Raw genomic sequence first — 27,750 nt, 5'->3', positions numbered from 1 at the left:
AGATATTGTCTTATATAACACTTGATTGTTATTGTAGCACTTTAATATTAAAAATGTAAAGGTGCATTTCAAATGTAATAAATTCTTCTTATTATTAACAATGTAAACATTTAGGATTTGCTTAATGGAATCTACTTAGAAATCACACAAATAAAGAAAGTGCAGTTTTACTGTGATTTTTTTTTTTTTTTTTGTCAGAGGTAAATGAAATAAAATGTGAAAACAATAATGTCACGAATACAAAGAGTTCTTTGAAATGAGCTTTGCCTTTTACTTTGAAAGGGTGAACGGAACAAAGTATGGAAACTCCCTCACTCTTTCCACAGTCGGGAGAAAACCGAAGGGCTCGCGCATCTCTGATGAGACACCTTGCAGAGCGCGTGCGACTAACGTGCGAAGATAAAAGAAATGCTGTTGGACACCAGCCGCGGGCTCACAAGTCAGGCGGTGGTTGTAATCTGAAACCAGTTTGAGAAAGGGGACAAATAACGAGCCATGAAAAAACACCTGAGCCCCACGAAGCAGCAGCACGACCACCACCAGCCGCCGCCCCCACCGACAGACATCCCGGCTGCTGGCGGCGAGGTTACCGTAAACGAGCTCAACGAGCTCCTCTCCGACGGCAGCGGCTTTTACAACCTCCCCACCCAGCACTTCAATGAGGTCTTCCCCAGGATTTACATCGGAAACGCGTGAGTACTCTTTGTATATGAGCCACAGTGGCAGTCCTGTGGAGTGATATTTAGTTTTAATCATACGTGACCATGACAAGAGTGTCGCATGCTGGGCATCACGCACGCTGGGCGGGCTTCCTGTTTTGTTCTGTGAATGCAGGGAAGAAGCGACAGGCTGTCGGTGTCAGCGGCAGTAAGCAGCTGTTCTCCAAATAAAGCAGCCTCCAACAGGCAGGTAGATGATTTTACAACACCAGAGGAAAAACAACAGTCAAATGTCTACAAATTTATTGATACAGAATTTGGTAATTGAGACACAGAGCGAAAATTGGAAGCATAGAAACTGAATTTAAAGACACCATGATCTCCACATCCATACAAATCCCTACAATGTCACTGCCATGAAATCCCGTTTTCAATAAGCCGCTCCCCTTCCTGTCCAACTGGAATCTGGATATAGCAGCTCTCATTTCACCCTACTAACTTCAAAACAGGACCAAAAAAAAAAAAAAAACTTTAAGGAAAGATGTCATTTTCATTGTCATAATCAGAGTTGAAATGTATCCTTATAACTTCAAAAGGTGTTGCAGAGATGTAAAATGTAGTCATGATTATGGTGTTCAGTTTCATGGTACCGTATATTACGGTTTTGTACAAATGTTTTGAAAATGTTCAGGAGGAAGTTGTTGCATTAAAAGCTCACCTCACAGTTCTATTATGCAGAAATGTGAACTTAACACAAAGAAAACTTTTTAAAATTATTTCTATATATTAGAATCAAATTGTAAATCTATTAATATTCCGCTATTATATTATTAAAGAGACTTGATTGTTATAAGTTTAAGTAATTCACCAAAGTAAGAAAAAAATATGAAGACAAAAAGAACAATGTACTTCTAATAATAATTATGAAAGGGCATCCAACGTAATGAATGAACGTTATAAATGTTGGACTCGGGCTTTCGAACAGAATAACAGTCCAACTCCTCATCGGTGTGTCGAAGGACCCTCAGCTCCTAGTAGAGGAGGCAACAGGTGTCTGTATGATAAACGGTATGTTGGATGCCTCTTACCAGGAAACATTCAAAAGAATGTGCCAGAACCACATCAGCTGACTCCTTTTGATGCTAAGAGCTCTTTATGCAAGGCAAAGCTTGGTCAACCTAGAGAGTGAGAGAGAGAGAGAGTTCATTTTTAGTCACTTGTATCCTGGATCTGGTTCTTTGGGGATTATTCTTCTCATTTAGAGTTAGCACAATTTCATCAATTCACATACACAGTTCTGCACACTTTTTTTTGTGGTAATGTTTTTTTTTTATTTTTTTTTATTTTTTATTTTTTGTTTCCCAAGCTTTTTATCAGAAGTAACAGCTAGTTCTTTGTGCTGTGAAGCTTCTGGCTGTTTGCGCTGCGTTCTTCAGCTGAGTTTGGCTCCAGCCATTGGTTGGTTCTGTCTGAACTGCACTTTCAAAACAAACGTAAAGCATCCATTTCCCTGTCAAATAAACTTCCCATTTTCATTTTTTTTATGTTTTCAAAGGCAGAAGTGGGTGAAAGTACGATAATACTTTAATTTGTGTGACGACAAATTTCAAGAAAATCATCTGTGGGATTAAAGACAACTTGAATTATTTTATTGGTAAGAAGAGTATTTGCAGGAGGTTAAAATAAATTCTTTCAGAGTGGTGATTCTAAGTTAAACGAAAATAAAAACTGTTATTTTTTTTTTGCGGTGTAGTGTTAAAAGACACAAAGATGGGCACTAGTCCTGGTTTGGTGGTTAGGGACCAGTGGCAAACACAACTTGATTCGCAAGACAGGTCAGGCTGTCAGATATTTTTGGACATGACAACAAACTCCATCATATGAACTGTCATATGTATACCTCACCAGTTTACCTTTTATACAATACTGACCCAATAATGTGATTATGTAATCTTGCGCTAAGTGTCAAGATTGCGCCAAGCCTAGTGGGCGGAGCCAAGAGACACTGAGAAGCACGGTCAAGTGTGGGGTGGGTGGGGCCGTGTGTCAGAGTGAGGAACTTTTATATCTGATCCAGGGCTGAGTGACGTAAAACCGTACTGTTTTAAACAAATGGGAGAATCCAGCTGCCTAATCACTGTTCAAGCAGAGAGAAGCATTGAGATGGCTAAGGCAAAAACAATGTGGAATTAATCAAATTTATATGAAAATGTCAAAATTCACAAAGATGGCGCTCTAAATGACCAATTTAAACAGTTTATCAACCAAAAATGTTGACTTGTAGCTTAGTTACACTTTAGGATACGGTTTGTTGTAAATGAGCATTACATTCATTTGCATTTTGTTTCTCTGCAATCTGCAAATTATCTCAGTGCTACCAGCACAGAGTTGGAGGAGGGGCCCATGGGACAGGATGCATGTCATATTCCTGGATCTCTGGGCTACACTAAAATCAATATGAATATGACTATCTGCAGGGCACGTCTCAGAGCAGAGTGCTGGCAGTCCTGTGCTCAGTAGAAGCTCATCAGGCCTGAGAGGCACTTTGATGTGCTTTCAGGCTCATAATTTCCTTTCAAAATCGAGATTTTATGTCTGATGGAGAAATTTTGTTCCATGACAAAAGAAGAAGAGTTCTTCTGTGTTTATTGCTCTTGAAAGCCAACATACAGGAAGAAAGTCAGTGAGTTATTTTATTGTCTATGCTGTAAAGCATTGACACTTTTTTTGATCCTTCTACGTTTCTCTGGAGTACTCTCAACATTAAACTCATTTAGCAGATGTGCACAGTGACTGTAACGATTTTCAAAATCTTTCAATGTTTCGAAAACTTTTTCCACAGAAATGAATGGGGTAAACTTTCAAACTAATCAGGCACCTTTTGCCCTATTAGGCAAGAAACATCATATATGGGGATATTCTACATTATTGGTCATTTTAATATCTTTCACCATTTTTTAAAAATATAATAAATCATTGTCTTCATAAAAGTTTTGGTAAAACACTGCCTCCTGCCTGAAGCTGGTGACGTCATCCAGTTTTGTACTAGCTAAGCTCCTGTATCCTAATTTTTTTTTTTTTGCAAATTGGTTGTAGTTTGCAAAAAACTGTCAAATGTAACATTTACAAAAATATGTTTTTTTTGCATATTTGTTAAAACTATCACCATGTCCTGGTGACTGCTACTATTGCAGAAATGCACTGTTCCAGGTCAAAAACTACCAATCAGATGAAGGTCTTAGTGTCGTCAGTCACCCTTGTGTACGCGCTGCTCAATGTGCTAATGGTGGAGAAACAGCTTACAATTACAATTTACCGGGAAAACAGTTTATCTCTGTTGTAGTGAGCAAGCTGTAGTGTAGCAGAGAGCTTCTAGACATGTACTTAATATTTAATATTTTCGCCTGTTAGACCCTATATTTATTTATGCAATACTTAAGCTTTTCCAACTAATTCCAGTCCTTTTCCTTATAGCATTAACTCCAGTTTTGAACAAATTCATTCTTCTTGTTTTGTACACCTGTTGTGTACTAAACAATTACTACACAACAGGTGGAATAATAAGCAATGTAATGTTATTTGCAGATTTTCAGGCAGAGAAAGGCAATATTGATTGCTTAGATCTGTGGCTTGTCCACTGTTTATATTAGGTGCCCAAAGAAATCCATTCTGCATTGCCAATGCATCATATTAGTAGTGCCCTGGAATCAACTGTATTTGTCTTGTTAACCCACAGAATAACTTAGAATAAAAGGCAAATATGACACTAAGGTGGATATTTTGTTTTATCTTCATGCAATGTACCACTTTAGATGTGATTGATAATTTAGGAACCTCACTCCAATTACACACTAAAACATATATATATATAAGTTGGAAAATATTCATCGTAGTCTCTCACAGGAGTCTGTCCCATTAACTTTTTCCAGGTAGCTATTAATAGTTGGAATGCAGCAACCTGTGAATATTCAGCTTTTCAGACCATGACACAGTTAAAGAAGATTGAATTTCATTGGAATGTTCTTGAAATGCAGATCTAGAAGTGCATGGGTGTTCTTTTGGTAGTTTGGTGGCATCCAAGGAACCAGTTTTTCTCAATTTACACATAATTATTACGTATTAAACTAGCTTTCTCGTATAAAGCTCAGCACTCTCTGTTTGCAGATAATAACTTTCACATGTGGCACACAAAAAATAGCTATTTTAAAAAGGGACAGGGACATTTTAGTGCTCAAAAGGGATCTGAGTGATCCAGAGACATTGGAACAGTCTTGCTGGTGTAGCGTATGTGTACACAAATGTTGATAAATTAGACACATTTCCCTATATTTTGATGCGTAATACTTGAAATGCATTCTTCAACTAATATATGTCTGCACCATGCAGAGCAGTCATTTAAATTGGGGTGTAAGCGAAATTAATCTTTGGTAGAAAAACCTACTTTGATACAGACTGCCTTCTCAGATTTTTCCAGTGTTGTCTGGTTCTTCTGTCCAACATATCTCCGTGGTGAACAAAAATAATACATATAAAATTACAATAGGGTTTCCTGCTCCACTCCAATCCCAATTTTATCAGTACACAAAACGACGACTCGAACTGTACTTGTTTAGTCAAGTGTTCTGAGAAAAGTTCCTGTTCATAAATGGATTATGTTTGTACTTTGCAGACCTGTGCTGTTGTTCAGTTCTGTCCAGTAACAGTCAGCACTCTTGACACCACAGTGCATAGCTCAGGGACAATATAAAGGTGTGGTTGTTTGCTGGTTAGTTGTGAAGCTGCTCTTTAATAATGGATGCGTTGGGACTGCGGATCCCAGGGTGAGGAGGCTGTGACTTGAGCAGGAAGGAAAGCACTGGCTCTGAACCCGGCTGAACCCTGTTCACCTCTGCATTTAGTTTGGAGAAACACTTTACTACATATAATGTATTTTCTTCCTGCCTCATCTAAGTGCTCATACTGTAAGCACTTAATGACTCATTTATGAAGTCCAGCTCAATCACCTTGCTCACAAAAGTTTTATTATTATTATTATTATTTTGAATGGAACCAAAGGAGCTGTGTGCCATATTTGCTTTTCTTCATCTTTGCCCTTCATTTGACACATAGGCAGATGGGCTGCTTTTTTCCAGGGTTTTTTTTATTGGTTCCTGCAGTGCGTTTGTGTGAACAGGGTGCTTCATTGTCACTGTCTCAAGGGAGCTGCTTGGGGTCAACCAGCCACATCTCACCAGCCTGATTTTGACTTTTAAGCACAAATGGCAGTAAAAACACACAAAGCTGTCAAAGCAAGCACCCCAGACTCATGAAGATTGATGACTCTGAAGTTGTCTTTTCTGTAGGATTTGCTGCTACATAATTCCAGCAGAGCCTTAAACATTCTAAATGTTTAAGGTTCTGCTGGAATTAGAGCCTTAATATCAATGATAACCTTATTTTATGTGGTTTTTCGAACGTTTTTTGTTTTACATTGTCATGTTTTGCAAAAGCAAATTTTTTGACAGTACAACCACAGTCTTCATTGTGTTTTTTCAGGATATTATGTGACATTATTTTAATGTTGAAGGAAAAAGATGTGCCATCTCTTGTAAATAAAAATCAATCAATCAATCAAATTTTATTTGTATAGCACATTTCAGCAGCAGTGCTTTACATAATTAAAATAAAAACAGCATGTGACATTGAATAAACAGTGAGAAAGAGATTTTGAAAAAGATTAAAAAAGATAAAAACAATAAAACCCGCACCCCTTTTAGGACTTCAGTTAAACGTCATTTAACTGGGGCTCTAACCCTCTGGGACTTTAGTCAAAAACACCGTTTGACAAGGACTCCAACCTCAAAGTTTTTAGTTGAAACGCCGTCAACTGGGGCTCTAAACCCCGAAGGACTTTAGTTAAACGTTGTTTAACTAGGACGTTTTCAGGGGGGCTTTGTATCATTAAAACGTAAACAGTGAGAAAGAGAAATAAAAATAAATTAATAAATAGATAAAAACTAAAGATAAAAACATTAAAATCATCGAAGACATCACACTCTAATACTAATTTAGCCATAAGCAACTCTAAACAAGTGGGTTTTAAGTTGAGATTTAAAGGCACCCAGTGTTTCAGCTGTTTTACAGTTTTCTGGAAGTTTGTTCCAGATTTGTGGTGCATAGAAACCGAATGCTGCTTCTCCTCGTTTGGTTCTGGTTCTGGGGATGCAGAGCAGACAAGAACCAGAAGATCTGAGGGGTCTAGACAGTTGGTACAGCAATAACAGATCTTTAATGTATTGTGGTGCTAAACCGTTCAGTGATTTATAAACTAACAGTATTTTAAAGTCTATTTTTTGAGCTACAGGGAGCCAGTGTAGGGACTTTAAAACTGGTGTTATGTGCTCCATCTTCCTGGTTTTAGTCAGAACGCGAGCAGCAGCTTCTGGATCAGCTGCAGCTGTTTGATTGATTTATTAGTCAGACCTGTGAAGACGCTGTTGCAGTAATCAATGTGGCTAAAGATAAACGCATGGATGAGTTTCTCTAGATCGTGCTGAGACATTAGTCCTCTAATCCTGGAGATGTTCTTCAGGTGATAGAAGGCCGACTTTGTGACTGTCTTAATGTGGCTCTGAAGGTTCAGGTCAGAGTCCATCACTACTCCCAGGTTTTGGGCCTGATCGCTGGTTTTCAATTGTAATAACTGAAGCTGTGCACTGATTCTTGTTCGCTCCTCTTTAGGTCCAAAGATAATAACTTCAGTTTTGTTTCTGTTCAGCTGGAGAAAGTTTTGGCACATCCACACATTTATCTGTTCTAAGCATCTATTCAGTGATTGGAGGGGTTCAGAGTCACCTGGTGACATCGTGATGTAGAGCTGTGTATCATCCGCGTAGTTATGGTAGCTAATCTTATTTCCTGTTATAACCTGAGCCAGTGGGAGCATATAAAGATTGAAAAGAAGGGGTCCTAGGATTGAACCTTGGGGTACCCCACGTTACCTTTGGCCTCTCTGATGAGAAGTTTCCGATTGAAACAAAGAAATCCCTGTTCTTTATGTAAGATTCAAACCAGTTGAGCACTGGACCGGAGAGTCCGACCCAACTCTCCAGTCGATTCAGTAAAATGTCGTGGTCAACAGTGTCGAAAGCTGCACTGAGGTCCAACAGAACCAGCACTGTGGTTCTCCCACAGTCTGTGGGATGTCATTGAACACTTTTACAAGGGCCGTCTCTATGCTGTGGTGAGCGCGAAAACCAGACTGGAAGGAATCAAAGCGATTCATTATTGTTAGGAAGTTATTTAATTGTTTAAAAACTGCTTTTTCAATAATTTTGTTGATGAATGGGAGGTTGGAGATCAGCCTGTAATTCTGCTGTAGTGATTTGTCTAGATTGTTCTTTTTTATCAGTGGTTTGATAACTGCTGTTTTCAAAGCCTGAGGGAAAACACCTGAAGAGAGCGATGAGTTTACTATTTGGATTAGGGCTGTTGTAAACGAATATTTTAGTAATCGAGTAATCTATCGATTATTCTTACGATTAATCGAGTAATCGGATAAAAAAAATTATAAAATGAAATATTGGTAAATCTGGCATAATACCGGTGTTACGATCAGATATCAATATCAGTCCAATTTTTCATATTTGAGCATCCCTAACAGTTGCTTTTTTTGTAGTTTAGAAAACTAACCTGTAACAATAATAGCTCACTTTCTAAGTTAACCAGAAGAAAAGTTATAGAAAAATCTGAAATTATACTGAATTTAATAACAAAGAGGCAGGCTCACAAATATGCTTATAAAAAATGTCTACAATCCAGCTTTTAGTTTATGTATTCATCTTCAGTGAGTTTAATAGATTAATTAAACTCACCTTGCCACCTAACCTGTCACGCTTTGGGTTTGAAAATACGGGAAATGCCGCCTGGAGTGGGAGGAGAGGGCGAATGAACGAACATGGGGTGGAGGGGAGGAAATAGACCAGCGGACTGACGAACCGTTAGACCGGGGGACGAACACGGGGGGAAGCAATACGGGATATTTACGACACCTTCACTGGTCACACTCAGAAACTCATCTACCAGCCATGTACGATGCGCTCCGCCACCCGTTTCTTCAGACCGGGATATGAAATTTATTGTGCGGTTCGTCGGTAAAGCTACATTTACACGGTAAGCATCAGCTACTCAGCCGCCCGCCCTGTTCAGGCTAGCCGCTCACCTCAGCGCTCTTCCCGCCGTTCGCTTTCAACCAGCAGCCCCGGAGGAGAAATGCTGCCGTACTCCAGGCATTCCCCCAGTCATTTTAAGGATGCTTATTGGTTCCCCAAAAACGATAAAAAGTCGGGCATTATCATCAATCAATAAAATCCCCACGGGCCAATCTTGAAGATTGGACTTTATGCCGCTGAGACTTAGCTTTTGTCAACAACTCAGAGGCGGAAGTGAGAGCTCCGCGCAACGCAAATGAAGTCCCGGCCGGAACACGGTGCGCTAACTAATAAAACATAAATTAACGAAGCTTCGAGGCAGGTAAATTTTCCTCGAGGAATTTTAGTAATCGAGGTACTCGAATCATTCGAGGAATCGTTTCAGCCCTAATTTGGATCAGATAATTAGCAACGACAGGCAGGACTTTCTTAAAGAAATGTGTGGGTAGGACATCCAGACAGCAGGAACCGGAGCTTAATTGACTTATAATTTCTTCAAGGTTTTTATAATTTAGTAGTTGAAATTTTGTCATTGTTCTTGCATTTGTTTTGTTTGGGCACAGCATTGGTACTGGCTTTGGAGTGGATGTGCAGATTAATCCTCTGATCTTTAGAATTTTCTCTGAAAAGAAACTGGAGAACTTGTTGCAGGCGGCATTAGATTGAAGTTCAGGTGGCAATGTCATCGGAGGATTTGTGAGTCTGTCAACAGTAGCAAATAAAGCTCGAGCATTGTTAATGTTTTTGTTTATGACATCTGCAAAGAAATCCTCTCTTGCATGTTTTAGTGTTGTGTGATAGTTACGTAGTCTTTCTTTGTAGATGTCATAATAAACGTGCAGTTGAGTTTTACGCCATTTCCGATTTAACTACAGTTTATGCTATTCTTAAATATTGAAGCCACGCCTCCTCCTTTTTTGTGTTTTCTATTCTCACTTAAAAAATTGTACGTAGGAGGCGCTGATTCAATTAGTACGATTGATTCATTATTGTCATTCAACCATGTTTCTGTCAGAAATAAAACATCAATATTATGCTCGGTGATGAAATCATAAATCAATAGAGCTTTAGCACAGAGAGATCTGGTATTTAAAAGAGCCAGTTTAAGTGACTTGGAGGCTGAAAGTTCTTCAGTCTGAGGTTCCTTTAGGCAGGGGATCAGTCTGAGCTTTGAATTAAGACCGCTGTTTTTTTGTATTTCTGTTTTTTGTAACTTTTCTTGTAGTGATCCGGACAGGTAATGGCCTGTTTTGCAATGCCGGGGGGCCAGACACATTCTGGAGGAAGACGGGTGTAAAGATAATGTCTGGACCCCGGTCTCAGACCTCAGAAACGTAGAGTGCTGGATCCTCTGGGAAGTCAGAGGCAGGTGGCTTAGATGAGGTGAGGTCTGCTATGTTAGCGCTAAGGAGAGTCTTGCCGAGGCGAACCTGTTGATCCATTCCATCTGTAAATTTGAGAAACTCTGGTCCGGAAGACATTTCTTCGAAGGTGTCTTGTGAGGAGCAGAGAGGGAGAGGAGTAGGGGGAGGGAGGGGGGAAAGATGAGGGAGGGGCGAAGGAGGGGAACCAGTCGCTCTGTCCCCAGTCGATGTTTTATCAGTTTGTTTTGGGACACTTTGCTGAAATTAAAGCTTATTTTATTTCTCTACCAAATGAATCTCAGCCCTTTTGTGAAGTGTTTTCATCAGATTTTGTCCTAAATTTACCAAAATCTTGCCATCAACTCTGACCAACCTCTCTGCCGTTGCCAAAAAACTTCCTCATGTCATTATGATGCTACCACTACCATGTGCCAAGCATGCATTTGTATTTGGACACCTTTAGTTTGATGCACTCAATCTGAATCATCTGAGCTAAAACAATGAATTGGGAAAAACTTTGTTTCTTGATGTGCAAAGCTTACAGAGACCCCAAGAGACATACAGCTGTGGCAAATATAGGTTCTTCAGGGACTGAATACAAATGCATGAAAAATTGTACTTTAACGAAAGTTTCAAGGGCTATGAATACTTTTACAAGGTGTTGCACTTACTTTTTTCTTTATGTAGCAACAATTTCTTGCTATTTTAGCTGTTTAAAACATAAATTATGTACAATTAGTGACGCTGAATGCTCCATAAAACCTTGACATAACTTGGTCTTTTATACACAGTGAGACATTTTATTCACAATCAATGGACAGTGCTCTCAGGCAGTTCGGATAGTAAAGTGGTTTCAGGCATAGGGCCAGACAGACCTGAGCAGCAACCATTCTGTATGGCTTTGTTGTGGCCTGTTAGCTGTATAGATCTGATATGCTGTGTTGCTGTTTGTAAAAGCAGCATTTATTAGCACTGGAGCTGGAGCAAGAATAGATTTATTGTGTTGTGGAAATGGAGGGCATGAAGTAAGAATAAAGCTGTTGTAGTGGAATTGGCTGTAAGAGTTGAAGAGAGTAGGTTTCTTGTTTTGTTTTCGTAGTTTCTTGGAATCAATATGCTGCAAAACTATGCTATCCTGCTTTTCTCAGGCTCGTTTGCTGCTGTAAATTCACTTTTTTTAAATATAATTTATGTTGATCAAAATGTTTGTATAAAACATAATATTGTTTTTGCAAATTCTGTACATTTTTTGACAACAAGCTGTACAGTTAGGGATCCCTGGTGGAACTGTGTTAAATTCCTTTATAATAAAATCATTTTTCACAGTAGCTGTATTATATGTCATATACAGTGGGGAGAAAATTATTCTTATGTCAAGACATATTTTATTTCACAAACTCACTGGTCTATCATTGAAATATACCGTATTTTCCGCACTATAAGACGCACCTAAAAACCTTCAATTTCCTCAAAAGCCGACAGTGCGCCTTATAATCCGGTGCGCCTTATATATGGACCAATATTGAGCCACAACAGGTCCAGCAACGGACCTTACCACAGGGGCTGCGTTTCATTGGCTAATGCCCATTTTAGGTCACAGTGCAGCTACCACGTGCGTGACCGTCTCACAAACACAAGCTACAGTAGTAAACATATGCTAATGTACATTGTGGACCATCAAAACCATGAATGCCGACTTACCCAGCCTTGCAAGAACAATAGGCATCAGTGATCTTGTCCACAGCTATATTTATGCTGAGGGTGTGAGGATCTGCTGTTTTCCTCATCTATCGGTAGCTTTTAGCTGTGACGCGCACAATGTTGGAGGCATCCAGTGGCTCAAACACCTTGATGTCGTCCAAAAAAGATGACATGAACTTGTTGGTTCCCCTGTCCATTGTCGTGGCTGATATGTTGTGAAAATCCGGCAGAAATGCTACGCTAATTAACTCAGATCGAAATGAAAGACGTCATGTTTACACAGACATGCAGTAGGCTGCTTACGTAGTTGGTCCACTACGGTAAGCAGCCGCCAACTTCTTTTTCCCCCGTAGAAGAAGTAGTGCGCGGTGCATGCTGGGATAGTTGTCAGAACACTGGTTTGTTAATAAAGTTTGATAATACATTTAAAGGGGGGGAGGGGCAGGGGAAGAGAGACAGAGACTGCAGCGGCAGCGTGTCGGTTGGTCTGTGTTACCCAGAAAGCAGTTGGGCATAATATCGCAACACCAACACCGTGAGTGAAACAACGACTGGGCCAGCCTACTATATAAAGTACTCGGGGACCATTTCTTTATTAATGTGGATGTGTAATAATAGAGTATGAAGCGTCTATTCTATGCGCCTTATAATGCGGTGCGCCTAATGTATGAAAAAAGTCCTAAAATAGGCCATTCATTGAAGGTGCGCCTTATAATCCGGTGCGCCTTATAGTGCGGAAAATACGGTAAGTTAGAGATGCTTATAAGCACAAAGAGTGGAAAAACAAGACACCATTGTGTGCAGACGTTCTATTTGGGATACAGGTTTGGTCCTGCATGGCTTTTTACACCTCAAAACAAATCCAAGTTTAAAAAGGTGACTATGTTTTCTGAGAAAGTGGGAAAGATTTTCTTAAATGAAGCACACGGATTTCAATCATGCATATTCCTATTGTGTGCAAAAGAAATCTCAAAGAAATTAACTCCATCCCATTGGTGTGCACACAAATTTAGCACTAACCTGCATGAAATTGGAAAGTCATTATTTACCAATGATGTATCATATCAAGCAGTATCTGAGGCCTTAGACAAACCTTGACAAAGCCTTATACATTGTAGGAGTTAACATCCCAAAGCTTGTGGCAACCTGCTAGATGACTGACCTTCACTCTATGTTTCAGCTCTTGGAATCTTTATTCTTGCTTTCTTAGGTTTGTCGCCCACAACCCCATGCGACTGCAGAAACTCGGTGTGACACATGTCCTCAACGTGGCAGAGGGCACCTCCTTCATGCACGTCAACACCAGTCCAGAGATGTACGCCGGCACTGGGATTACATACCATGGCATTCCAGCCAACGACACAAAGGGCTTCAACCTCAGTGCCTTCTTTGAGGAGGGGGCCGATTTTATAGACAGAGGATTAGCACACCATAATGGCAAAGGTTAGAATGTTTACTGTTTTTTAGAGGGGTTAAACTGTTTAAATACATGATTTAAAAATTGATTTTAAAGAGCTACTTTTTGATATTCTTACATTTTAGTAACTTTAAGCTACAGTAGGTAACTTTTTTTTACATGTATGTTAAAATTGTCACTATACTGACGGTATAATATGCCAAATAATTAGTTCCTCCGGCTCCTCTCAGTTGACCATTTGTTTAATACCATTTTCCACTGGTATCATCCATCCATCCATCCATAGTCATACACGCTTATCCCTATTGGGGTTGCAAGGGGTGCTGGCGCCTAGTCAACTGGAGAGAGGCAGGGTACACCCTGGACAGACCACCAGTCCATCGCAGCCCTTTGGGATCTGGAAGATGTCTCATTTCTGTATCAACCCCACGACCAATGGGCCAACCAGTCCTCTTAACCAGAGACTGTCGGTCTGTAAAATAAATGGACTGTAACTGAGACACAAGCTCCTTTTGCTGCTTTTTGAATAGAAGCAACATGATTTAATGATTAAATGGTGCTTTAATGATTCAGTCATTGTTATGCAGAGTTTCCCCCAGTGTATTATAAGCATGGCTTGTCGCCAGGCTTTACTTGCCCCATCCCTGCCAAGCTAAGCACTGTTTATTTATTATCAATATGTTTTTATTTTTTTATACACCAGTAACTGGGATTGCAAAGACAGGTCAAGTCAGGTCTATATTTGATGCATCTATTTGGACGGTGCTCTTGCAGAGCACCATCAGCTGTACTTTTTATATAATTCCACTTTGAAGGCTGTCTTTTAGGAGAATACTGTACACATCAAATATAAAAGCTTGAATGCAAACCTCTAAAAGCATGGCTATAATCCTGAGTTATAGTCTCAAGTTTAGAGGTTTGCGTTAAGTGCACCATAAGGCTGATGTGAGCACAAATAACTTTTTTGAACAAAGAGTAATGTGTGGTGTGTGCATTTACATCTCACGCTCGCTCAATACATGTTCTGGCACATGCTTGGCTCTTTGTCTGTACTTGCGATTTGATAAAATGGATTTAAAGCAACCACACCACCAGCCAATCACAGACAGGTCTTTTTCATCCAAGGTATTCCTTGCAAATACTGCATTCGCTTGGATAAATAGCAGTCATTCACAACTAGCAATGCAAAACACTTTACTAAACAAACTGGAAGGATTTAGGAAAACACAAGAGAACTTACTACAATAAATATTTAAGCTTTATAGAATATTTAAGAATGAGAATATTTAGTAAAGCATACAAATATCTGTACTCATCATTGTTTAAGGTAATATTTCTTTTAATTTGCTTTGTTTAAATGTAACCAGCATTATATATAATTTTATATATATATAGATATATATATATATATATATATATATATATCTATATATATATAATTCTTTTTTTTTATTCCAATAAAAGGAATTAAGTCATATTAATTCCTGTCAACTTCTAACATTTTTTAACACAGCCATGCTAGCACCGTTACCATTGGGCTTAGCGAGTTTTCTGGGGGAAATCCTGGTTATGCGTCTTGAAGTGAGGACAGAAGATAATCACGAAGCTAAATCTGAAACTCTCCCGAGCCCTGCTCCATATTCTGGTGTCAGATCACATCCCTGGTTGTCAACATTGTCAAAAAGTTTTACGTGTTACACAGCTGGATCTTGTGGCTCCTGTTTTAACCAGGATCTCTAGCATTTTTAGTGTTTTGTTTAAAGGAACAAAACAGCAGAAACCGCCAGGGAGCTGAGTGTGGAATTTGATGCTGCTGCCAGGTCAGGTGTTCTGTATAGTAAAGAGTTTCAGAGAGAAGAGCAGAGGAAACATTCAATCCCACGAGGACATAGCCATCCTCCACCTGGAAATTCTCACCAGCTCTTTTAAAGTTTAAAGAAAATGTAGTCGACAATTATAATTAGTGAGCTGAACCCTGGATTTTATGTCATAATTTTATTGCTAGATGACACAGGAGGGCATCTTAATTAGCAGACAGTTTGACAAAACCTGAAGAGCGCAGTATAAATCAGATAAATAACTATAAAGCGCTACAGTGGCAAAGAAAGAATAAATGAGCAGTTCAGGATGGTCTTGGAGCCTGTTATGCGTGTGCTTTTGCTGCAGTGGGACGACGTGTTCTGCACAACATTAGCTGTGACATTTTATAGCTCTCAGCTCCAAAAAGGTCATGGTCAAGATTTTAATGAGGACCTGCACTTATGCATTCTTAATATAATAGGGTAAAAATGAGGCAATAGTTTGAGTGGTTTTGCTAAAATGCTCATGCCGCAATTGTTTTTTGTTTTTGTTTTGTTTTTTAAATTAAGCCAAAGAAAAAAATCAAAACAGTTCAACAAATTTGATATGCAACCATGTTATTCTTAAAAGAAAGATTAGTCATGGTAAAAAAAAAAGTACACTTTAAACTTGGAAGGTTTTTCATATGTTTTGGGGTATATTTAAAAAAATGTAGACTTTTTAAAAATATAGATCTTTTTTTAGAATTTTTGGGTCTCGAATAATCACATTTTTAAGCAACTTTTTTTTTTTTTTGGTTGGTGGATGTCTAAGTTTCGCGCTGTTGGGCGGTGTCTCACTGCGGTACATGCTCATACTTAACAGATGCCAAAGGTCAGAATGCTAAAGGTCACAGAATGGTGTAAGCCTGTTATAACGTGAATATCACTGCTCAACAGTGATATTGCATTTCCATGATTTTCTTTTAAATTACTGTGCAACCATATCCATAATCATTCATTGCATAAGGCATGTAATTCGGCTGTAGCTGATTTCAGTCAAATGAAACAAACTAGGTGAGAAAGCAGTAAAAGTGTCTGTTCTGACACTGAGTGGGGTGAAATAATGACTGAGGGTATAAGCCAAAGATCCCGCATCTCTAACAGGATGATTCAGATTCAACATTGATCCACGGTTGGCAGGAGTATTAGGAGCAGAAGAGGTCATGTCATTGGAAGGGTTTTCTCAGTCAATACAAAGGAAGCGAGGGAAGGAAATGAGATGTTATAAATAGAATAAATACAAGGACACAGAGGGGTTGGGCTTTCAAAGGAAGTGCAGAATCTGCAGATCTGACCTGAGATCAGTATATCAGCTACTTTGTTAAATCCCTCATGGGGTTTTCAGCCACTCTGTGAGGACAGTGGAACAAAGATTTATCTTAGGATATAACAAGCAGTACAGTATATATATACCAGATACAGATACAGATACAGACAAGTCTGCTCAGTCTACATGTGGCTTTGCTCTGGTGTGACTGATTTCTGCAGCAGAGGTTTGGTCTTGTATTTGCATCTCCTGGCAGAAAAGTTGCTGTGCTCAGCAGCTTTAGTCACAGCATCTGTCCCCCAACTTTTCTGTTTCTTTATTAATTCATCATCTCTGTGTTTGCTCCCATTTTTCTTCACCCTGCTGCTTTTATTCTTTTCCACCAGTGGTTTTACAGTTGAGCAATTTTGCTTAAAACCTTCAAACTGATTCTGTCAAGATGCTTTTTGCTGTTAGATTTTGTATAATCTGATCACAGCGGTATTGTTTTACAGATAAATCTGTCTTTTTGAAAAATATATGCACAACGGAAAACGCGACCTCCATTAATTTTTTTGTTCTATATATATATATTTTTTTTTTTTTTTTTTTTTTTTTTTTTTAGAGATATTAATCATCCAGTAGAGAAATTAAGTACGCCCTTTCCTTCAATCAAATTTGACAGATGGGCGGGACTTCTGATTTTTGAGGCGGGACTTCTGAGGCGGGACTTCCGGTTTGGGTATGGGGTGGGGTGGGGTCAGTGGGTGTCCGGAAGCGGGTAGGGGGTTAGTGGGGGGTTTAAATGGTAATGAATTTAACACCTCTGACAGGTGGCTCCTATTGTAATTTTCGTCTGGGACATTCATGAATTAACCAATTGAAATAGAGTAGGGTGGGAGGGGGGTGGCGTTGTTAGGTTTATAAATAGGGTTAGAGAATACAACGCTCTACTTGTAGCGTTTTCTACAGAAGAGTCAAGCAATGTATGGAGATCAACGAATTCTTACTGAAGGTCAAGGACCACATCTCGTATATGAAATCCCAATATCTGTGTACCCGGAACCGGACCGCGCAGGGGATAATGCTGCCGAGGGCTGTTCAACCTCTGATGCACCCGGTCCGTCGACTGCGTCTTCAAGGGGGTTCTTGACGAACGAATCATCTATTCTATGTGAGACCTCGGTGTCAATCTCTAAGTACTCACCTTGTCTACAGGATGCTCCTAAGAAATCTACATTTTATGTGTGTCTGGTGCAGAGAGCGCCTTTTTTTGAGAAATTGAAAGAAGACTGGTCTTTGGAGCCTTAAGGGCTTTGGGGGTCTTTCGGCTATGTTTTTCAGTATGAAAGAGGGGAGCTTTACCTGTGCCAATTGGATAAAGATGAAGAACTCGCTCCGCTAACGGCTACGTGCAGCCTGACCTCCAACGATTGGGCTGTGTTAAAGTATACAATCCCCTACTTCATTGATTTCTCTTCCAGTTTCTACTTTAATTAGCTCCTGTTATATATGCTAAAAGAAAAATTAGCAAAAAGTAAAACTTTCCACTCTATCAACAATTTACTAAACTTTAAGTTGAAATGAAAGTTCATCAACATTTACCGTTTTTTTTTAAATACATAAAAAAATGTTTGCAGTGACGCCTGCCTTAAATGAGTGCTCTTCATTGTTTTGATGTTGACCTTATAGGGAAGGTATATGTACACTGCAGAGAAGGCTACAGCCGCTCCCCGACCATGGTTGTCGCTTACCTTATGATGCGCCACAAAATGGACGCCCGGACGGCTCTGGCCACCGTGAGACAGAAGAGAGAGATCGGCCCCAACGATGGCTTCCTCCTCCAGCTGTGCCAACTTAACGAGAAGCTGGTGAAGGAGGGTAAGCTGAATGGAGAGGTGGGCAAAACGAAGACCAAATGAAAACAGGAGAGATGTCTGTCGGACCGGTCTCTTCCTGCCAGGCAGATCGCACCCTAACCAAACCAGCACCCATCTAACATATCAGGGGTACAAACATGCATTTATCTGTGTAAATACCTGTCCTTCATCATATGTGCACAAACAGTTTCATTTCCCATCCTCCTTTTTATTAGTCCACACTTCACCTCCGGGCAGATTTTCCTGCAAATCTCAGCTCTAAATTTATATAGCAACAAGCTTACCTTTCTTTAATCCCCACAAGTTAATAAGACAAACACCTTGCCCTGATTTATAAAACATCCTTACAAATTTGTATTTAACAGATTATAGCACAATCATTCCATAGTTTCCCACTGCCGGAATGTCAGTGATGTCTCTGTGAACAGAAGTAAATTTCAAACGGAAAAATGAAATTCCTTATTAATAAAAATGTGTGACCATAGACGAAGAGTGCAGGAAGGATAATCCCAAACATTCCATAGAGACTACAACAGAAAAAAAAGATGCCCAGATTTAATCCTTAAAGTACTCAAGTCTTTATCTTCCTTCTGCTGCTTTGTAGCAGATGTTTCATGCACACAAAAAAAGCAAAACGGTGAAATACACTTTCTCACTCTCAAATGCATCCAAACTCTGGCTGTAGCATTTCAGTTTTGGCCTCTGGCTTGACAACATTGGCAGTGAAAGTGTTTATCCACCGAGAACCAGGAAGGGTTGAGATAATTAAAAATAATGAGCTGTGCAGGTTACTCATGTTACAGCTGTGTTTGTGAGTTTGACAGATATTCCTTTTAGTTGGATTGTGAGGTCTCTATGGTAAAAAAAAAAAAAAAGATTGAAAGGCAATATCTATTTCAATTATATTTCAATCTATTTTAATTTTATTAACTTCCATGTGACAAAATCTATATTCTCCAGCTGAGAAATATTCTCAGATATACTTGACATCTACTTTTTATGTGGCTAGCCTTTTGATTGCAGAGGCAGATAAAGTAATCTCCAAGCTTTCTGCAGCACTATAAGCCAGTTCAAGGTTTACATTTTTAGTTTTGTATAAGATCTCTGTAATAAATCAGAAATCACAGTAGAATGATCTGTCTTCACTAGAGGAAAATTTTCTCCACTACAAATTCTTGTACTGCTCTAACCAAAGCTAATTTAAATTAAAAGCATAGTTTATTGAAAGTTAAAGCTTACAGTTCATTATACATTTTTTCCCTTTGGCTTCTTATGATGTTGCATGATCAAGTTTTAGACTGTAAACTGTGCCTACCCTGAAATTACTTCAACGGAAAGCAGACGTCTCCAGTATTCTGCACATTGCTTCAATGTTTCAACAATGTTCAATCGGTCTACTAAATCAAAACCCCTGATTTAATGTATCCTAAATTAAGGTTTGCCAATAAAAGAGAAGATTATAAGCTTTATCTTTCACAGTGCGAGGCCCAGTATTGCTGTCATAAGGGAGGTTCAGAAAGCCAATCTGAATCTAGAGGCCTTTCAGTGTCAAACGTATCAGCTGGGAAGGATGCCATTGGCCTTCAATCGAGAGAGTTTCTGTCATCACAACAGAGAGTAAATCCACTGCCAGTTCCCTGACACAGCCCTTCAACCAGTATCACATGCCACTTTTTCATCAACACCGTTTATCACAACACACCCACACCCCTAAGTGTGTGCCAGACAGAAACTCATGCACACACAAACATACACTTCCTTTGTTTGTATGCACTAAAAGCATTGCAATATATGTCAATACCCTATCAGATATATAGAATGTAATCATATTTAGGATGACTAATCCAGCAGTACTCGTTATGTAACGACCTCAGTTCTATGATTCTCCGCTAACGACATTGCATTTACAGCGTTAGTAGACAAAAGTGTAAATTATTTTGTCCAGGAAAGGATGATATATATACAGTAGATTACAGTGAAATATGTAGATGAAAATCTCGCTTCAGTATGAAAGTCTGTGTCCAGCAATCCAGATTATATAAAACTCTGGAGGGACAAATATTAAAATGACTCTTTCACCTCATTAATGCCACTATTAATTCCTCTCTCAATATATCTGTATACATCCGAATATATATATATGTATATGTACACTGTATATACATATTTAAGTGTTGACATATATGAATGTACAAGCAATGTGTTTATAACTTGTAGGTATTGTCATTATGTTCTTTACTATCATGTTATATTTGTATATGGGTCCTTCCGCCATCGCCACTGTTTTAACAACAAAACTACATGTTCATTAATATTCAGATATATGCATGTCAAGTGCTGTATAATTGTGATATTTTAACCACTTCATTTTAACTGGGGCACTTTCCATTTTGTTTAGAGATGCAATCAGTTGGCCAAAGATTATGGGGAGGGGGGCAATTTGTTAAATTTTCTGTTTATAGTTTGAATATGTTATACTCTAATATTTAGAGTTTATAATAGTTAGAAAAAATAATTTCAAACAGTAAAATTTATAAGAACCCTGGAACAATTAGGAACATGCTTTATCACATAAATAGAAGTATTCTTGTTGTCTTTATTAAAGCACCTGAAACACACGTTTCCTTTTCTCTGTGTTCCAGTACTTAGATTGGGGAAAAATTATATTAGACATCGGCCAGGACAACCTTGATTGGTGCATCTCTGATAATTTTTTCTAGTTTGTCACCATGAAGTTCCTTCATGAATTACAGCCACATGCATACTAATTATCAGCAGGTGTGCCATCATACACAAGGATGCACTAATGGCAATCACCCATTTAAATGGTAGATGTTATACATAAGCAGAACAAAGTATTTCTTTGTGCCATTTCACCACATTTTCTCTCACAGGCTGTGCTTATTACAAGTAAGAAGAAATAAAAAAACACAACTTGTCCATTCTAGAAACTATACACTCCACACAAACTCCTTTAATAAAGTATAAACTGTGATGTCACTAGATTATTTGACACAGAGCAGCTTTTTCAATTATGCATCAATCTTAAATTCAACAAAGTCTTAAGTTGCATAATATAAACAATTTAATTATGGGACTTTTTTGCATAAGATGACCTTTACCTAAAAAGCAAACAGCATCTGTTCAGTCCTGCTGTGATATCCTCACATAACTGTCGCCCTCTAGTGACAGAAACAGATGGTATGGCCGCCTGTTCTCTCTATTAATGACTTTTATTTCACTTTGCAAACGGTGGGTGCATAGGACATAAAAATCTAACTATTTAGAAACTTTACCACTAGATGATTCATGCTCTTGTTGTGTATTCTGTCTTTATTTATCCTGTTTATACGAAAATTCAAGAATGAGACCATTTAATCGTCATCAGCTTTATTAAAGACACAAATGGGTCCATAGAAAGATAATTTAAGAGAATTAAGAAAAAGAAACAATCACGTAAAACGATAATCACATATACAAGTCACAGATTTACAGAAAGGCTAGACCGCCAGTGATTCCACATTCTGGACTTAAACCTGACTGAGCTTTGTGAAATATCTGTTAGTATCTGGACGATGTTTGTAGAAACACGTAACCTCCACATAAGCCTGTACATCAATTTTCGTTAGACAGCATGAAAAGTGGAGACACCAACAAATAACGGACTAGCACTAGTCCATCTCGGCATCCTAAGCAGCATCCTCATTCCGTCATTGTATGCCACTTTGAGTTTCTGTAAACTGTTTGGTTTATACTGTCTCTATAAGTGAGCAGTATACAGAGGAGCGCAGGCTTTAACGAGAACCACTTTCTCTGAGACTGAACACATCCTGAACTTGCGTACCAGCATGTTGGCTTGAGCGTACATTAAACAACGTTTACATATATGTAAATATATTTGTCCAATTTGATTAATTGGACATATATATTTGAATATTTGATCTCTAAATCAAATATTCATACCTAAAAACTTTAGGTATGACATGTATTCATGTTCCTTGCTTGTAGCTGTCAAATGTGTTTGAAATTAATTACACAATTACGCCATCTTCTTATGAGCCCTTCCTTAAAACTACTTTTTAGAACTTGTATTTAGAGTATTTTGCAAAAGTATTTTTTTTTTTAGTTTTGTTCATTTTCCTTTCACTTTAAAGTAGTGTACTGTTTTGTGTGGGTATCACATAAAATACCAATAAAACACTGAAGTTTGGCTCTGTAACATGACAAAATGTCATGTGAACAAGTTTAAGAGGTGTGAATACTTTGCTTTGCACTTTGTGTGTAGCTCCCCCTTAATGCGCATAAATACAGAAAGGTCATTTTACAAGCCTCATATGTCATTAAAAAAACAATATTTAGACTTCCAAACATTCACTGACATGTCCAGACCTTCTGTGAACTCTGACTCATTATTGGCCATGAGGAAAAGCCAGATAAGGTAATATTCTCACAGGGAGTTAAACGCGAGTTCAGACTTTGTTGAACGAGAACAAGTGCAGTTTTACTGTTTCTCCGGCCTGGTATATGTACAAGTTATTCCACTCAACTCTGACCTGTTTCATATTTAGTTGTGTGAAAATGTCAGAGTTGATCTTTAAAGCTGCTCGTTAGATTCCCCCTCATCCCCCTCACATATGCTTCCTTCTGCTGTTAAATAGCCAGGAGTTGAATTTTAAAGTCAAATTTCTCACTGCATGGTTTATTTTCCGTGACTTGGTCATAAATCTCACACCGTACATTGACAGCGGAGCCGACATAATAATCCAAAATGCAGAGCACCCACTCTACTGTACAAAAATCTTTTAAAGAAACTCATACGGTTTCTGTTTTATTCCTTAGTATTTGTGAGTACTGTACACAAAACCAAAGACATTTCAGTGATTGGTGCAACTCCTTTAAACAATTAAACAATTATAATCAACTGATTGCAGTGATCTGCTTGTTGCTTTCAAACAGATCAGGTTTCAAAAACAAATTTCAGTCTTTCATTTAGCAAACCAGCGATGTCAAAGTGTAGTCCCCAAAGGCCAGTGTCCTGAAGCCTTTGCATGTCTCCCTGGCCTGCACACCTGAATCAAACTAATACATTGCTAAGTTAGTATTCAGTATAATGCTACAAAGTCCTGCTAAGAACCTAAATATTCAATTCAGGCGTGTTGAAGCAGAGATGTATCGAAAAGCTGCAGGATGCTGCCCCCTTGAGGACTGGAGTTTGACACCTGCAAAGCTTTTGTGACATCAGTAAAGTGAAAAAGCTTCTCTGTGACTAGACATGGGCTGGTATTAAGATTTGGAGAGATGTTGCGACCTCAATCAAATGTTCAAGGTGTTGGGAGGCCTAAACAAACCACAAATAAATTAATTGCTAAACTGAATTGCTTTGTTCCTAAATATGACTTGCAAGAAGTGTCTATAGCCTATCAAAATGATGTTAGCTTTTTATTTATCTGCCACTGCAGGAAAGCTTGTATGAAGTGGGTTGTTTATTTCACCAGTAGAAATGATCTGTCAGCTGTCAGATCTTGTTTGGTTTAAATTGTACTGTTAAAAAGTGACAGGTGGCACTCCAATCTATGTCTGCCATTTTTATTTACCTTAGAAATTCCCTGTCTTACAGCCAACTCTGATTTGTTTGTTTGGAAGTATGGAAAACTTTTCAGGGAATTCTCCACCTTCAGGCATCCAACACAGCTTACTAGCTGCTCAAAGTAACAAGTGTGGGGAGGTGAACCTTACCCAAATAACTTTTTCTTAAGTTTTTTTCTCCTACAAGGTATATTTTCACACTGCTTACGTTATCGTATTTGTTTTGCAAGGCGTCTGTAGGCTTTGTTGGAAAGGAAGGTTTTGGAAAATTCCCCATGTACACAGCTGACTGCTTTCAGCAGCAAGCAAGAGGAAGTTGAACACAATTGTCTGTCATTCTACTAAACTCTTAAACTGTAATAGTGAAAAAATAATAGAACCACTGCTTTTCTTTAAAAAAATTATTAGAAACTGGAAGCCAGCCCATGTCTGGATGTGACAAAATATAAAAAATACATACATCTTCATTGCTGGTTCTTTAATGCATTGAGAAATCGAGAAACACTGCCGTCTGCTGTTCAGCCTGTATATTTGTTTGGACATATTACAGTAGTTTCTGACCATGTTTTGACATGCGTTTGCCTCTTTTTCTTACGTTCAGCATATTCCATACATTTGTTTACACAATGCCAGCACTATTTTGTGGATCACACAATGTATTATAAAGAATGTGAAATGCCATTTTTAGATATTATATATGAATCGTGAATTGCTGCATTTTATCCTCATAATCGGCCTGTTACAGTGTAAAGATTGGACAGTGTTTGAATGTTATAAGTTAAAACTTGTGTTTTTTTTTTTTTTTAAAGTTTGTGAAATTATTGACATTTGGTTGTAAGTTCTTTGGAGGTTTAACTCATTTGTACTGCTTTTTTTTGTCGCTTTTTTTGTACAAACTATTCTTGTGACGTACTTCTTCAACCATTCTGTTAAATATCCTTCGTCATTATCTGTGTTGCTTTTGGATGAGTCACCTACATGAATAATGCTAGTCAGAGCTGGGCCAGACTGTAATTGTAACTCATTTGCTTTGCAGAAGAGGCTTGTTAAATCAATCAAGAGTAGCCAGGTAGTTGTGTTTATTATCACAGAAAAGTACATAAATCGACATATAAGTAATTTCCTGCGATTTTCTCTTAATTTTGCAATCCCATGCGGTGTAAGTCAGCCATCTGTCGGCCATAAAAAGCTGAGATGATAGTCAATTGATATCTCACAGCATGGAAAGTCGTCTGGTTTAACTCCTCTAAATTGTCCACCATGTAGTAATCTCTACCCTCTGGTGCTCTTGAGGACTTTCAAACATATGCTGGAAATTACTTACAAATACCGCTTGGCCCAGATGACACTCCATCTGTCGTCATTTTCTCACCTCCATTCTGATAAGTGGCTTAAAGCAGGCGTTTTAGCACAAATGAGCCCACTGCCCGACTCCTCTGGAGTCTATTATGAGGTCCACTTCTTGTCTCGTTACGTTTGTGTTCATGTGGAGATTCTGCAAAAGGTCTTTGTTGTGATGTTGGATTGTCTGTAAATGGGTCTTTGTCATTGCTGACGTCTCAACAGAAGCATCGCCACCCAAAGCCTTACAGTAATGACTGATTCGGGATACGTTTTTCAGTTTGTGTATTTCACTTCAAGCAGCTGGAAGGGGCGACCCCTTAAAAAGTTGGATGTTGTTGAAGTGCACTTGATTTTAAATTGCTGTGTTACTTTTCTTACCTTGGAGCAGTCCATTCTTTCTTATGTTTAAAAACAAATAAATGAATGAGGTATTACCATCTTAGACTCTGTTTTTTCTCCCCCAATCACTTTTCACAAAAATTTAACACTGTAGCATTCCCTACATGAAATGTAGGAATCCCAGTATACCCCCTGGCATACTGGGATGTCTCCTGGTACCTATTCCTGGTAGCACAGGCCCCATGTGCTGAGACACACAGCAAATCTTCTCACCGCCACTTGAAGTGATGCTTAGTTTTGGATTAGCTGCACTACTTGAGCAACTTAAGTGGGCTGTAAAAATAAAAAAAACACACCTCATGATGCCTCGATGTGTGACAGCACTGACAAAATGAAAAAGTGACTAAAAGTTCAACCAGAAAGCACAAGAACAGAAAAGTGATCTGTGGTCACCACCTGCAGAATCACTCTTTTATAGGGGTTGTCTCGCTAATTGTCTCTCATTTCCACCTGTTGTGTGCTCCATTTGCACAGCAACAGGTGAAATCGATTCACAATATGTGGTACTACCTAACCAGTGACACTGATTCCACAAAGGCATGACTGATTTGGAGTTGCATTGTTTTGTTTAGGTGTTCCCTTTATTTTCTTGAGCATTGCATATGTACATTAATCTGTGCTTTTGAGTGACTGGAAACTCACCAGTTAAATCAGGCACTTTCATGTTTGTATGCCTTCAATGAGTTGATGTGGCTAAAGTGATAAAAATGGATTTTGTGTACAGCTTTGGAGCTTTTAATCTTTAGAGCACACTAATACTAAACCTCACAAACTATATTAAACCATCTTTCTTAGTAAAAAAAAAAAAACATAGTCTGACTCTGACCTCAATCTGACCCCAGATATGAAAAAAAAAGTCTGGAAAATCAGTAATTTTGAAACAGAAAATGTGTAGGAGACTGGTCTAACGTCCAAGCAAATCCAACGAGGCAAATAAATCCAAACAGGTGGCTTTCTCATCACCCCAGGAAGTAAACCAAAATAATATCAAATTTGGAATGCTACAAAACACTCAAAGCAGCTGTGTCTCAAGTCATGTTTGATTAAAGTCAGGCTAGAGTAATGGTGAGCCTCACTTTATTTTTTTTTTAATTCAATTCAGAATTTTTCCATAAGTTTTTTATTTTCTTTGACATAACTATCTGTTTCTGCAGTCTGAAAATGAAGGAAGGTTTCTCGTTCTCTATAAGCCATGAATTTAAATAAAAGGCTAAAACTGACTACTTTTACATTGATTAGATATCAAAATTGAACCTAGTGTCATCATGACAGTGTCACTTTATTTTTATTTTTTTTTAAAGTATTTTCTGGTTGAAAAACCTGCAAAACAAAACACTTGCAGTTGCACACAATATTGTCTCAACCTATCCATCTGCAGTCTTTCAGAATTTCCTAATTTTATACAATATGTTATCTGAAACAAAAAAAAATACTTTAAAATTTTGAAATAAATTTAAATCTAACCAAGTTGCATCAAATCTAGATGAAGTCTAAAATAATGAAACAAATAGATTCAGGATTCAGTAAAAATAAAATAACCTGAATAAAGACAAAAAAGCAAAAAAAACCAAAAAACTAATGAATTACCGGTATACTTTTACCACTGGCACAGCTCACCATAACTAAAACTATATATATAAAAAAAGATTCAGAAATAAAACGGAAGGATCCTGAAACTTCTCCAAGTTCTGATCGTTCACAGCATTGACCACTAGGTGGAGCCAAATCCCTCTTCAGCTTCCGTAGGAAAGCGGAGGTTAATGACGGAGAACGAGCGGAGCTGGGAGAGGTCTGAAGGGAAATGACATAGAGAGCAGGAACGAGATTACACAGAGAGGCTGAGGAAACCTTCCAAGTCTAGTTCTCCAAGTGTTGATGCAAATACTATTTTATGTTTCACAAGACTCGACCTGCACACCTGGGATGGACCACTAACGCAGCATGACATCCATCAGCGTTGCTGAAAATGCTCAAACCAGCCTGAGTTACTTTTTTCTCCACCTTCTCTGCCTCTCTCCATCTCTCCACGCTCTTTTGCACTGCAATTACTGCACGCCAGCTGTGTGGTACCCTAGGGGCCTCCCAGTGAAACAGCGAGCCTCCTTCCTTAAAGTCTTGCAGTAC

General features: G+C 38.6%; 1 protein-coding gene across 1 annotated transcript; it reads left to right on the top strand.

Annotated features, from left to right (window-relative positions):
• On the top strand, window positions 1-27,193 carry dusp3a (dual specificity phosphatase 3a). Its single transcript, XM_088001011.1, has 3 exons — window positions 1-692; window positions 13,124-13,356; window positions 18,110-27,193. Exons 1-3 carry the CDS (start codon window positions 496-498, stop codon window positions 18,337-18,339), a joined length of 660 nt encoding a protein of 219 aa, XP_087857137.1. The 5' UTR covers window positions 1-495; the 3' UTR covers window positions 18,340-27,193.
• Window positions 27,194-27,750: the final 557 nt, after the last annotated feature.

Source organism: Poecilia mexicana, unplaced genomic scaffold, assembly GCF_051168715.1.
Source record: "Poecilia mexicana isolate PSO_F unplaced genomic scaffold, ASM5116871v1 scaffold_19, whole genome shotgun sequence".
NCBI classification, from domain to species: domain Eukaryota; kingdom Metazoa; phylum Chordata; class Actinopteri; order Cyprinodontiformes; family Poeciliidae; genus Poecilia; species Poecilia mexicana.
This window is presented reverse-complemented; position numbering and strand designations above follow the sequence as displayed.